The sequence below is a fragment of the Phaethon aethereus genome (genome assembly GCF_964289735.1).
Source record: "Phaethon aethereus genome assembly, chromosome: 4".
Classification (NCBI taxonomy): Eukaryota; Metazoa; Chordata; class Aves; order Phaethontiformes; family Phaethontidae; genus Phaethon; species Phaethon aethereus.
In genome coordinates, this window is record NC_138578.1 from 29,014,203 (window position 1) to 29,027,085 (window position 12,883).

At 41.9% G+C, this 12,883-nt stretch overlaps 2 protein-coding genes across 2 annotated transcripts in view; both read left to right on the plus strand.

The window, feature by feature from the left end:
- Positions 1 to 248: 248 nt before the first annotated feature.
- On the plus strand, positions 249 to 7,839 carry LOC309404406 (radial spoke head protein 6 homolog A-like; the record flags this gene model as incomplete). The annotated part of the gene is given in 10 exon segments (XM_081998876.1): positions 249 to 880; positions 882 to 1,054; positions 1,057 to 1,115; positions 1,119 to 1,164; positions 1,167 to 1,617; positions 2,127 to 2,355; positions 3,955 to 4,710; positions 5,868 to 6,009; positions 6,838 to 6,955; positions 7,599 to 7,839. Coding segments are annotated over 10 exon segments (2,847 nt in total).
- A 2-nt stretch (positions 7,840 to 7,841) lies between these two features.
- Positions 7,842 to 12,883, plus strand: part of CENPE (centromere protein E) — a gene marked incomplete at its 3' end in the record, with an annotated part of 38,579 nt that continues 33,537 nt past the window's right edge. Inside the window, exons 1-5 of the mRNA XM_081999410.1 lie at positions 7,842 to 8,687; positions 9,025 to 9,116; positions 9,966 to 10,055; positions 10,725 to 10,843; positions 11,888 to 12,007. Of these exons, the coding sequence (XP_081855536.1) occupies positions 8,632 to 8,687; positions 9,025 to 9,116; positions 9,966 to 10,055; positions 10,725 to 10,843; positions 11,888 to 12,007 (477 nt within the window). The 5' untranslated portion in view covers positions 7,842 to 8,631. The remainder of the gene's footprint in view (positions 8,688 to 9,024; positions 9,117 to 9,965; positions 10,056 to 10,724; positions 10,844 to 11,887; positions 12,008 to 12,883) is intronic.

Genomic DNA, 12,883 nt, shown 5'->3' on the forward strand with positions numbered 1-12,883 from the left:
AAAGAAAAAAAAAAACCACTTTGTACCTCATGGCAACAGCATGATATATCATGACTAAAATGCAGAGGATTAAACTGCATTTTCTAGTGCATACAACAAAAGCAAATGAGTGTTACTTATTTCTTTTTAAATCAAAATTTAGCTTTTGAAGACCTATTCTTCTGCTCTCAGCAGACATCTCCAAGATACTCACACCACAAAGATTCAGGACAAGAGTACTAACAGGAGTTCATGGTCTGTGGGCCACGATGAAAGGAATCAAGCAGGGCCTGAAAACCCCTCTAGAAAAAGAGGTAACAGCTCGGGCAGTTTGCGGGGGTTTCCCACCTAGCAAACGCACCAAGCCTGTCGGACACGGGGAAGCGAGCCCAGCCGGGGTCCCCTCAGGGCGGTTCCCCTCAGGCCGTCCCACCGTGACCGCCCCCTCAGGGAGCCGCCGTGCCTCCCGCCCAGGGCTAAGGAAGGCTGGCGGGGCACTGCGACCCCCTCAGACATCAGGTCGTTCTCCCACCCAACTGCTCTTCCCACGTAACGGGAGGCACCTGGGCGCGGCGGCACCCCCAGCGGCCCACCTCAGCCCCGCCGAAGGGCCCCAGGCTGCAGCGGGCACGGCCAGCACGCCGAGCCAGGCTGCTACCTACTCCCGAGCGCCGGGAGCAATAAGGCGGCAGCGCCGAGTCCCGACAGAAATCCCGCCGCGGGCCCACCCCTTCCGGCCCCGCCCCGCCGGGTGTCCCAGGCAACGGCGGCCGCTTTACCTCGGCCAGGCTCCGTCGTTGCTGCGTGACGAGCGGAGCCGGCGGCGGCTGAGGGGCAGCTTAGAGCCCACGGGCCAGGCCACGGCCGGGCCTCCTGGAGAGCCCGCGGACCAGGCTGTCCCGCAAAGGGCAGGAGCGAGGCCTCCGGGAGCACCTGTGGCCCGGGCACAGCCCCGACCGGCCCGAGCCGCGCGCTTCCCGCCCGCCTCAGCGGGGCCCCGGGCAGCCGCCTTCTGAGGCGTTTGAGCTTGAACGAGACCCGTATCAGCCTCAGCAGTCGGAACCGGGACCGGTTCCTCTGAATACCAGGGGGTGAGGCAACGGTCTGATCAGCCACAAGGACTCAGAAAGAGCATCTAGCAGCCACAAGCACACGACCAAGACCCCTACTTAGCACAAGACCAAAGAGCGTCGGCCAGACCCACACGCCAGGGCAAGCACCATATGAATCACAGACCCCAATTCAACACGTCTGTCATCCACGGGGAGGAGAACAAGCCTCGAACAGGCTGCAGGTGCCAGAAATGAACATCAGCCAGAGTTACGCGCTGGGACAAGACTCTCATCAGGCACAGGAGGAAAGGCAAAGCCTGTATCAGTCCTATGCACTAGGATTAGACCCTTACCAAGCACAGGAACCAAAAAGTGCCTATCAGACAGATGCAGTAGGACATGATCCCCATCAAGTCTACGAACGTGGGCATGGCCCCTATCAGCCACATGAACCAGGTTATGGTCTTTATCAGCCAGGATACAGTCCATATGATGATCAGATACCGGATCCCAAATCCCGAACGCTGGCAATTCAGAATGCAAAAGCCTATTTACTGAAGAGCAGCACAACATCTGGCCTGAACTTGTAAGTCTGAAAAAGGGACACAATTGAAAGGGGTAGGAAGTATGAGTGGAGGGAAAAGTAGTGTTGGTAAAAGGGCAAAGGGTTATATTAAGAAAGGGAGGGATCTCAGGGGAGTATATATAGAATGAGAAAACATGTTATAAATGCAATAATTCATCCCTACGTGATATTTGTGTGTGTCCAACATCTTTCAGAATCAAAACTCCTAAAGGAATTTATAGAGTTCAAAAGTAGGAATTGATTTGATTAAGAGCAAGTTTAAATTCAGCTTCAGCTCCTGAGGCAGTTGGGGTATATATCAAAAATGGAAGATGGGACTACTCCTAAATATTTCATAATCAGGCTAGTTTCAAGTCTAATTTCCCATAATGCTCCATGATCCCCTTTCATCTAACTATTCCAACAATTTCTCCAAAGCTCCAGGTGATTAGCTTCTACTTTTGGTATTAAAACATAATATTCTAAGACCTTTGTGTAATAGGCAAATAATATTTTCATTTATATGACAGATATGATCATCTTGCTAATATGCTAACAAAGATCCTGGATGAACAGCCGACAAATGCAGTAGACATAATTGAGAATATCAGCAAGGACGTGAAGTGGGCTCAGTTTCAGAAAAAAATGGACACTCTTCGAGATGAACATGAGATTCTTCCAACATTTGAAGCTGCAGAAAAGCATAAAGCTTTGTTCCTCAAGGCAAATGGAGGAGATGAAGAACTAGAAGAAGAGATAGTGAGTTATTATCAGAGAAAAATAGATATCATATGTACTAGGGAATGGGTGGGAGGATGGCAGGAAGGGAGGAAGTTGTGGTCTCCTTTGTAGTTATTGCCTCTCATGAGCATATAAATAATTGCAGCCACAGTACCATGTACCCTCTTGATAGCTGAGTTGGTCCCTTGTCTAGTTGTGAAGAAGAAAACACATCTGGTTACTTAGTTGGGATTTTCTCCTATAGTAAATCTAATAACCCGAGCCTTTAAAATCATAGATGTTCTAGACATGAACAGAAAGTAAAGTTTACAATATCTCCTATATGCCAGTTCATCATGGAATATTGCATCCAAATTTATTTTCTTTATCTAAAAGTGACATTTCTTTACCTAAAGTGACCATAATTCTGAACACCAGTTCGAGAATATTGTGCACAGCTGCTACTGTAAAATAGAGAATGGACAATTTTGTAACCCTTCCAGCTCCAGCTGTGGTTCCAGTCTGTCCTTCTCCAAATAAAAAAAAAATATGGTTATAACGAAGAACTAGTAGAATTGAAAAGCCACTTCTTAAAACAGGGCATTTTTCAGTACTCAGTTGTTTATATGCAAAACCATTTGTACCCAATGAAAAATTAAGAGAATTCTTGTAATAACCAAGGGGAACTAGTCAACAAGATGTTGACTTTCATATGAAGTTACCAGTATGTATGCAAATGAATTGCCATTGCAGAATACAAATACTAACAACAGAAGAGATAGCCTTTCATCTTTTCCATAGCCTATTACTTGTTTTACAGTAATGGTATACAATGGTAAAAATGTTTCAGAAAGGAATTTTGAATTTTTCATACTCCTGTCTATCTTGCTTTGATAAAGAAACCTGGAAGTGCCAAAGAAATTCCATATGAAACTAGCACTACTTCTTCCAAATTCCCTACACTTCTAATATCTTTGTCTGTGCGATATAATCACCCACCCCCATGAAATGACAGAAGGGTGATAAAGGAAATGGAGATACTTAATGAAATCTTCATTATTGGCCTAGTTCTGCTTCCACTGAAGCCAGCTGGAGTCGTTATGGACTTCAGTAAGAGCAGGGGCCAGTATTTAAAAAAATGCAGGGAGCTTTATGCCAAGGTTTTCAAAACAAAACATTTACTCCAGAGAAATATTGCTGGTCTAGTGTCTAAATATATAAAATATGTAATATATTTTCGCCAAATGCATCTGACACAAACACAAGGGAACACAGTGACACTGTTTGCAAGTATCAAGGCCTCTTACATAGCTGACAAACCCTAGCACTGAAGTTCTTTGTAGATTCTGTGTAAGAATTCTGACTTTCCTTATTTTGCAGTAATTAGGAGTTTGAATTTTGAAATCCTGTGTTCTAAAAGCTGCAGTTCATCAGTGTTCTCTTCCTTACCCTTAACATGGCATTTTTAATTTTTCTAAATGATAGTCAAAGATGTAGTGAATGAATGTCTGCAAAGCACTTTGACAGAATGAGTGGCACTACAGGAAAGTGAAGTATAACATTCCATGGATAACATTTAATTTTTCAAATAGGTAATTATACTATTCTTCAGCTCTAACTCCAGATCTTCTTTCACAGGGAGAGACCCCTCTACCTAATGTGATGGAAACAGCCTTTTATTTTGAACAGGCTGGAATTGGCTTGAGCAAAGATGAATCCTATCTCATATTCCTTGCCCTTAAAAAACTAATTAGTGTTCAGCCAATCCAGACCTGTCGCTTCTGGGGCAAAATTTTGGGCCTGGAGATGAACTATATTATAGCTGAAGTACAGTACCATGAGGGGGAAGAGGAGGAGGAAACAGAAGAGGAAGAAGTTATTGAGGAAGGAGGGAAAGGGCTGAGTGAAATCGAAGATGAAGATGAGGAGAAAGAAAAACAAGATGAACCACCAAAGTCCACCTATAAGCCCCCACCTGTCATCCCAAAAGAACAAAATGGGACTGGGGCTAATAAATATGTCTACTTTGTCTGTAATGAGCCAGGCAAACCCTGGGTGAAGTTACCTCCAGTGACGCCAGCCCAGATTGTCTGTGCCAGGAAAATCAAGAAGTTCTTCACTGGTAGGCTGGATGCTCCTGTTGTGAGCTTTCCTCCTTTCCCTGGAAATGAGGCCAATTACCTGCGTGCACAGATAGCTCGGATCTCAGCAGGAACCCAAATCTCTCCCATTGGATTCTACCAGTTTGCAGAGGAAGAAGGAGATGAAGAGGAGGAGGGGGGAGGAGGAAGAGATACATACGAAGAAAACCCTGATTTTCAGCCTCTTTCTGTGGCTGAAATGGTGGATTCTCTCTCCGCGTGGGTACACCATGTACAGAGTATTCTTAAGCAGGTATGTTCTGGCATAGCTCACCTGGACCGTGGATACCTTTCACATTGTACTACTCATAGGGTTTCAGAATGTAAATGAAACTCCTCACCTGCACATTTGAACTATTCACCAGAAATAGTATTGTACTGAAATATTTTTCTACCTAAAATACATTTAATATATAAATATGTTGCACATATTTACATACAGCATATACTTTTTAATATATATCTATATATTTAGAAGCCTTCTAGGTGTAACTACTTTTTTCAGTAGTGTGTTCTTTAGATCAAAACCTAACTTTAGATAACAGTGTGGAATTAGGCCTTGATAGATTACAATAATCTCCAGTAATCTTCTATATGAGGTTTTCTCTTTTGAAGTCCTTACTTGGCAAAAATGTTTTAGATTGTCTTTTCTTGGGTAGGATGCTAGAATGCAGATAGCTTATAACTATATGCTAAATGGAACTTAGTTGATATTTTTTTCTGGTTTATTTTTTGTTGCTTACTTTCTTCTGTGATACAAGAGAATAAAAAAGCTTTAAACCAAAATATTGTAAATAAAATTGTAGCATAAAATATTCATGATATCAGGCTAGTGCTAGAAAGAGGTATTACTAATTTGATGATCATTGCTGGATGACTTGCTGGCCTGTCTCCAAATTCAAGAATGCTCGTGTAAAATAACACCAAATGGTAGGAAATAAGGTTTAAAATTATTACCAGAAAAACAATAGTTGAAAAAATAAAATCTATATGCATTAGAATCTTAAGAACATTTTGTTGTGTTTCTCTGACTGGCAGCTAAATACCAAGGCAGACTTTAAAAGGAAGGGGCAACCTCTGTAAGCGGTAGCCTCTTAGTTTGCAGTAACTGCTAATCTAGCAAAGATACAAACCAAACTGGGAAGGAACTAAAGACTACCAAAAAAAAAAAAAAAAGCTGATGACAGAGGTATTCTGAAATAGCAAGCAAGGATGAGGGAGGAATGAGGGATATAGGAAATGCTCTGCCAACAGGATACAATATTCTGCCAGCAGTACACCAACTATGTAATATATATTTTTCTTCCCCCCTTGACTGTGTGTGCCTGTGCCTGAGCCAATTGTTTTAACTGGTTTTCATTCTTTCAGTCGTTGTTACATGCATTTATTATTTTTCCACATCAATTATAGGGCCGCTGTATTTGGCTTAATCCTTTTAAAAAATCAGAGGAAGAAGAAGAAGAAGGTGAAGAGGAGGAGAAAGCAGAGGATCCAGATGAATTGCAGCAAGAAATAGGACCTCCTCTTCTCACTCCACTCTCTGAAGATGAAGGTATTCTTCATGGAATATGAAGTTTTTGATAGAGAGCCACTAGGAATGTTGGCATTTAGGTAGTAAATATCTGAAGTTATAGCACTCTGATGCTTCATGGAGCAATATAGTTTGTCCTGTAGGGTAAGCACATTGTTTTACAAAATTGATCAAAAGCAAAATGGTAAACAGTATTGACATTAGAACTGAAATAATTGGGTTTACCTGTTAACAATCTTGTTGAGAATAAAGGGAAAAAATACCTCAGACTTGTCAGGCTACTGCAAGTTCAAGACAACTCACTATGTGAAATATATTCAGCTATTTGTACATCATCTTTTTAGACAAAAAAAAAATTGTGTCTGCACAGGTAAATAAAGATATATGTATGTACACACATACATAGATATACAAACAAGAATTTAGATCCTGTAGCATATTACTGCAGCAAATCATGGGAATATGGGAACCTGAATATTAGATTACATCAATAGTAAATTATTTTCCTACTCTCCGTTCTTTGATCAAGGTGAAATATAACTATATAATTTATCCAAAAGTGGTAAAAAGTCCGTGACAAAAGGAACAGCAGTGAGCACTACTGAATTTTGGGAGCATGATCTTTTCTGTATGTGGCTCTATCAGCACTTCTGTGCTTCCTACTCATACATCCAAACCACCTGTTTAAATGCAGCACATACATTTACTGTTTCTGACTTCTGGCTCTTCAAATATGCGACTTACTACAACTGTTGCTTGAATTCTGTGAAAGTCTTGTAGCTTAGTCTTACATATTTTGTAGAGGCTCATAAGTCAATTTATTCATAGACTGTGTTTTGCTGCCTCCAGGAATTCAAAACATCCCTGCTTGGACAGCTCAGCCTTCTACAAACCTGATCCCACAATATGCTGTTGCAATCCTTCAGTCTAACCGATGGCCTGGAGCATATGCCTTTGCATCTGGCAAGTGAGTAGCTAGTTGACATGGTTACAACACAGACTGCATATGCTAAACACAGATACCTGTCTAATGAAGTCGAAGGTGCTTTATTAATAATTCATTACTTCTAACTATTCCAGAGACTGTTGGACAAGGCCACTTAAATGTGCACAGCAACAGTAATTTAAGACTGAAAATGAATAATAGTTGGAAGGGCTAGTATAAAGTTAATGGGTATAAATGTCCAGTTAGTATTTGGCCACAGCCCTTGATTTAAAACCTATATTCAGCTACATTCTGTGATTCTAATGTTAATTTGCTTCCACCACACATGGTACAGTCATTACCTCTATGTGCTTTTTAGTGGGCCCTGGGGTTAGTGTCTGAAATGGCACTATTGTTACCAACATGAATTTGGAGTTGTATCACGATACAGTGCAGTGACAGAGTACAGCCTTCATCATTTTAGCATTTGGAGATTTTTAAGTGGAAGATACATTATTAATCAACAGTTACAGTAGTTAAAAAGAGGTGCTGTCTTTAAATACTTCTGTTAGAGGATATCTGCAGCACAGTGACTTTTTGCACAGCAGAGTAAGGAAGCCTGCCAATATCTCCGCTGATATTTTGTTGGGAGAAGAACATGTGATCTTTCACTTTTCTTTCTCAGGAAATTTGACAACATCTACTTTGGGTGGGGTCACAAATACAGTCCAGAGACCCACACCCCTGCCCTGCCTCCACCCGTGCAAACAGAATACCCCAGCGGGCCAGAAATCACTGAGACAAGAGACCCCACTCTGGAGGAGGAACTGGCTTTCAAGGCTGCGAGGGAAGAAGCCTTAGCTGCAGCTGAGGAAGAGGAAGAGGAGGATGATGTTGAAGATGATGAAGAGGAGGATGATGATTAAAATACAGGGGGAAACATACTTTTAAAGTTTGAACATGAATGGTATTTTCATAAATTAGTCATGAATGATTTGATCTTAAAAGAAATGCAATTGGAGTGTGCCTTCTTTTTTGACCTCTGCAGGCTCTTCTTTACAGCTACCTTCCCCTCCCTCCCTGCCCTCCAAGCCCACCCACGCTGGCGTGAGACTGCATTGCTCTCACCAGACGACCACACAATAAAGCAGCCTTTTTCAGAAAAGCAGGCAAACAGCCTGCTTCCCTTTCCTAAAATAATTCTGCTTTCAACCAGGTAGCTGCCATCCACCAAACGTTCACGTTGGTTTTCTAACCCGCATTTCCAATACCTATATAAATTTTACTTTAAAAAAAAAAAACCCAAAAAACCCCCAAACATACGTAGGTAACAATGTCACCTTCACGTATTCGGCAGATGGCTTATTCAGCGACTGGCCGCATACGGCCAAGCGCTCCCTTCCAGCCTGCAGCACCGCTGCCCTGGCCGCCACCGTCCCAGGAGTCTGGACGGATGGGGGTGTATCGCGGGTCAGCCCATTGGCTGTTCAGCCACCTACCCCTCACTACGCTTTCCCTGCCCACCCCCGGCAGCCTTTGGCGAGTGGTACGCTCCGCCATGGCGTCTGCCCTGCGCGGGCCAATGGGAAGCGGCCTCCGGAGAAGTTCAAACTGTGGTGGCGGTTAGGTCGCTGCGTTGCTCGCTTGGGTGCGGGCGGTTTCCCTGTCATCGGCAGCCTGTGCCCGGGAGTGCGGCCTCGTGCCCACCGGCCGCGGGGATGGCGGACGAGGGAGCCGTGACGGTCTGCGTGCGCGTGCGGCCGCTCATCGCCAGGTGAGGCTCCGTCCAGGCGGGAGGGCCGCACCTGAGCCTCCGGTCTGAGGGGAGGCCGCAGTGCTTCCCGCGGCCGTGGGGTCTCTCGGCTTCCCTGGGTGTTGCTGTGCCCCTGTCACCTTCAAACTGGGCCTCGGGGACCGCCGCTGCCCCCCTACGAAAAGGGGGAGGTGGGGGCGTAAATGCGGCGTCTGTCGCCGTGGGGGTGGGAGTGAGCCGGAGCAAACAGGGCTGGTGAGGGCTTCGGGGGGAGAGGTGCTCGCGGCAAGGGGGTAGACCCGCGTTATAGGAGCACAGGCCTAACCTAATAAAGTTAACAGAACATCTCTTCTTTTAGAGAAAATGCTCTCGAAGATAAAGTGTCACTCCATTGGAAAAGTGAAGATAATACTATTTCTGAAGTGAATGGTACAAAAGTATTCAGTTATGGTAAGAATGTGAAAGCAATTATTTTATTTTGATGCTTACATGGTCCTTTGTTACTGTACTGCTTGAATGTATGCTAACATCAATGAGCTTAGCTTTTTGCAACGTCCCTGAGGTTTTTTTTCCAACTTCATAATTTTGAAGGAGTGCCATTGGGGTACACAGGATTTTGGTTTTAGTCCTTATGAGTGTGCTCTTGAAGTCAGCTTCCTGATGGATGTTGCTTTTTTCCTCTGGTTCATGCTGTAGAGTGGTTTTGGAATTCATAAGCTGGATACTTTTCTTATGAATTCCAGTTACAAATGGACTAGACTAGGGCTAGTTCAGAGCACTTAGGGAGAATGGTGTGGGGGAACCCAAAACTGAAAAGTGCCTGATGTGGGCCTTAGATCCTCATAACTAACTGCCTCGCTTTGAGTCTCTTGCTGTTGATCCATTCTGCTTGTTAATATGTATGTAGCCACTACAAAGATTTTTCCCAAATTATAGATTCAATAAAAGCATGCTCCAAGCTAGGAGTTTAACAAGTAGCCTATCTTTTCAGACTTACAATCCTCATAGATGAACTAACCATACCTGTTTTTAGGATTAAATGGGGTGACTATTTAACTGTGCCCATCATTCTTAGTTTTTTTGACTTGTCTGTTCATCGTATCTTTCTTGGTTGTGGTTTTAATTTATTATTTTTTAAAAAAGCCTGCCTTAATAGTGTCACAATTACCTTTTATGTGTGAATTATCCTACAAGCAATCTGATGCCCATTTATTGGATTTGAAGTCAGCAATATTGAGTAAGAAGACAGCTTGTTTTTGACGTGCAGTACAATGGATTTATATGCTTTGTTTTTTTAAGATCGTGTCTTTCACTCAACTGACAACACTCAGCAGTTGTATGAAGGTGTAGCTGTTCCAATTATACAGTCAGCTGTGCAAGGTTATAATGGTAAGTTTTAAACTGTGTTTAAATCCTGTTTGTAATGTATTTGTGCTGTTTTCAGCTTGCATAGAGTTAATTTTCTTCACAGAAGCTCGTATGAGGCTATGTTTTAGATTTGTGCTGAAAGCAGTGTTGATAATACAGGGATGTTTTCGTTATTGCTGAGCAGTGATTACACACAGTCAAAGCCTTTTCTGCTTCTCGCCCCACCCCACCAGCGAGGAGGAGACTGGGGGTGCACAAAAAGTTGAGGGGACACAGCTGGGATGGCTGACCCCAACTGACCAAAGGGATATTCCATACCCTATGACATCATGCTCAGCTTATAAAGCTGGGAGAAGAAGGAGGAAGGGGAGGGACATTCAGAGTAATGGCGTTTGTCTTCCCAAGTAACAGTTTTGCATGATGGAGCCCTGCTTTCCTGGGGGTGGCTGAATACCTGCCGATGGGAAGTGGTAAATGAATTCCTTGTTTTGCTTTGCTTGCATGCATGGCTTTTGCTTTACTTAATAAATTGTCTTTATCTTAGCCCATGAGTTTTCTCACTTTTCCGATTCTTTCCCAAATCCCACCATGGGAGAGTGAGTGAGCTGCTGTGCAGTGCTCAGTTCCCGTCTGGAGTTAAACCATGATGGTATTTCCTAAGCAATTAGTAAAATTTAACCATCTTTCTAGGCACAATTTTTGCTTATGGACAGACTGCTTCAGGGAAGACATACACAATGATGGGAAATGAAGATTCTGTGGGTATTATTCCTAAGGCAATTCAACATGTTTTCAAAGTTATTTGTGAGGTCAGTAATTCCATTATATTGAAGTGACTGAAAGGACTAGCAATATGTGTGATTGTTACAGAAAAAAATAATTTTAGTATCAAGGAGAGTATGAAGGAAATGAATTGAACCGTGTGTTGCAGTTGCTTTGCTGGCCTTGCACAGATGAGTGGTTTAAAAAAAGATAATGGGACTCTATTAGTTGGAATCAAATCAGATTGAAACTGAGGAGAGTTGTTAAATTTACAAATATTCTAAACCTTGACTCCAAATATAAATAGATGCTCACTCATTAATGTGGTAGATCAGGTAATGTGAAGCTTTGTGTTCTTTATTCTGATATTTTAAAACTTAAAAAAAATTAACAGTATTAAAGACTTTTTTTAGTGGGAAGAATATGACACTAAATTTTCTTATTTCAGGCTTTCAAAAGAATTATAGGCTAATTGTTCAATGCTAATAGGAATTAAGGAGAAGGTGTAAGTTAAAACAGTGATTTCCAAAACGTCTGCAGAGCACTTGCTTCTGCCTTGAGGATTTAAAGTAATTGTTACCAGTTATGTGAAATGGTCACTGCTCCTTTGGGGGGGTGCAGAGTACCTTAGGGGGGGGTCTATAAAAGTAACTAAAGCCAAGAAAACTTCTCCACTGTGCAGTCTTTCCTCACCCCAGTATTCTCTACCAGGAATGCAGGGGAAGAAGCAGCAGCAAAGTAAATCTAAGCAAGCAGAGAGAAGACTAGGTACACAGAGACAAAAGAGCCTAAGCAGGAGGAAATTGGATATGGAAAGGGCATTTAAGTGGGAGGACTATGTCATGCTTCTGTGGGGCAATTATCTTACTTTTATAACCTACTAAAAGTGATTTACTATTAATGCAGCTGGAAAGAGGTGGGATAGAAGAAAAATGATTCTGTATTGGTAGATTCTAATGTGCAAAGAGGATGGGGGGAGAGAAATATGTGGAACGATACCAAAACATACACCTTTGATTTGCAATAAAAGGTGTTCATTGATTAGTCTGTTATTTTTTTCTTTTTTCTTTTTTTTTTTCTGTGAACATTAGATTCCAGATAGAGAATTCTTGCTAAGGGTTTCTTACATGGAAATCTACAACGAAACCATTACAGATTTGCTTTGTGATATCAGGAAAAAGAAGCCTCTGGGAATTCGTGAGGATGTTAATGTAAGTGGATGTTATGTAGTATAAATATTGTATCTGCCTGGACTAAAAGCAGTAGTTTAAAAAAAAGCAGCATTCAGAGGCATCTAGTTGAAAACTTTTCTGTGTCAGATTGTGTAATTGTGATCTTCGGAGTTAGCAGAAGGACACTTGATATAGTAGAGTAACAACAGTGAAGTCGGGCTTGCTGTTGCTGGTTTATCTTTATAAATGTTTGTAAAAGTAGACTTAAACCCTTAAGTTTTCCAGTATAGTATATTTTATTTAACTTTGACAGTGAATACTTGGGAGTTGTCTAACTTTTGCAAACATGGTATGAAGCCTTCAGCAGATATACAGGGTTACTTTACCATCTTCATATCATCTACAAAGTAGATATACTTTTCTTCTACTGTAATCATAGAATAACCTTCAGGCTAGAACTATTTAGTAAGATGATCAGTAGGGAAAAATAAATCTATATTAATGTCGTTTTCAGTTTCTTTATATTAAGTTTTGTAGCAAATAATAAAAAATTGGTGGTTTGCGCTTAGTATTTTTTATTTCAATGCCCTAAATTATCAGTGCTTTTGGGTCTTGCAAAGAAGGGAGATTTATCAGTTGTATGATTATGGCTTTATATGATTTACTGAGAAATATACTCCAGGATTCCCTCAGAAAATGTCCAGAAGGATATTTCCCTTACCAGTTTTATTTTTAGGAAACTTTCTTGATCTGTCTGATTTTTCTGTGCCTTTAGGCTACAGTTCTGATAAAGATCTAAACTTTCCTCATTCCTTGCGTTCAGAGTAAAAAGATATTCAGCTGCTGTTGCTTCCTTTTAAGAAGAAAGCAAACTGTAATAAATACTGTAGTAAATGCTGGTAATGTTAACTTAAT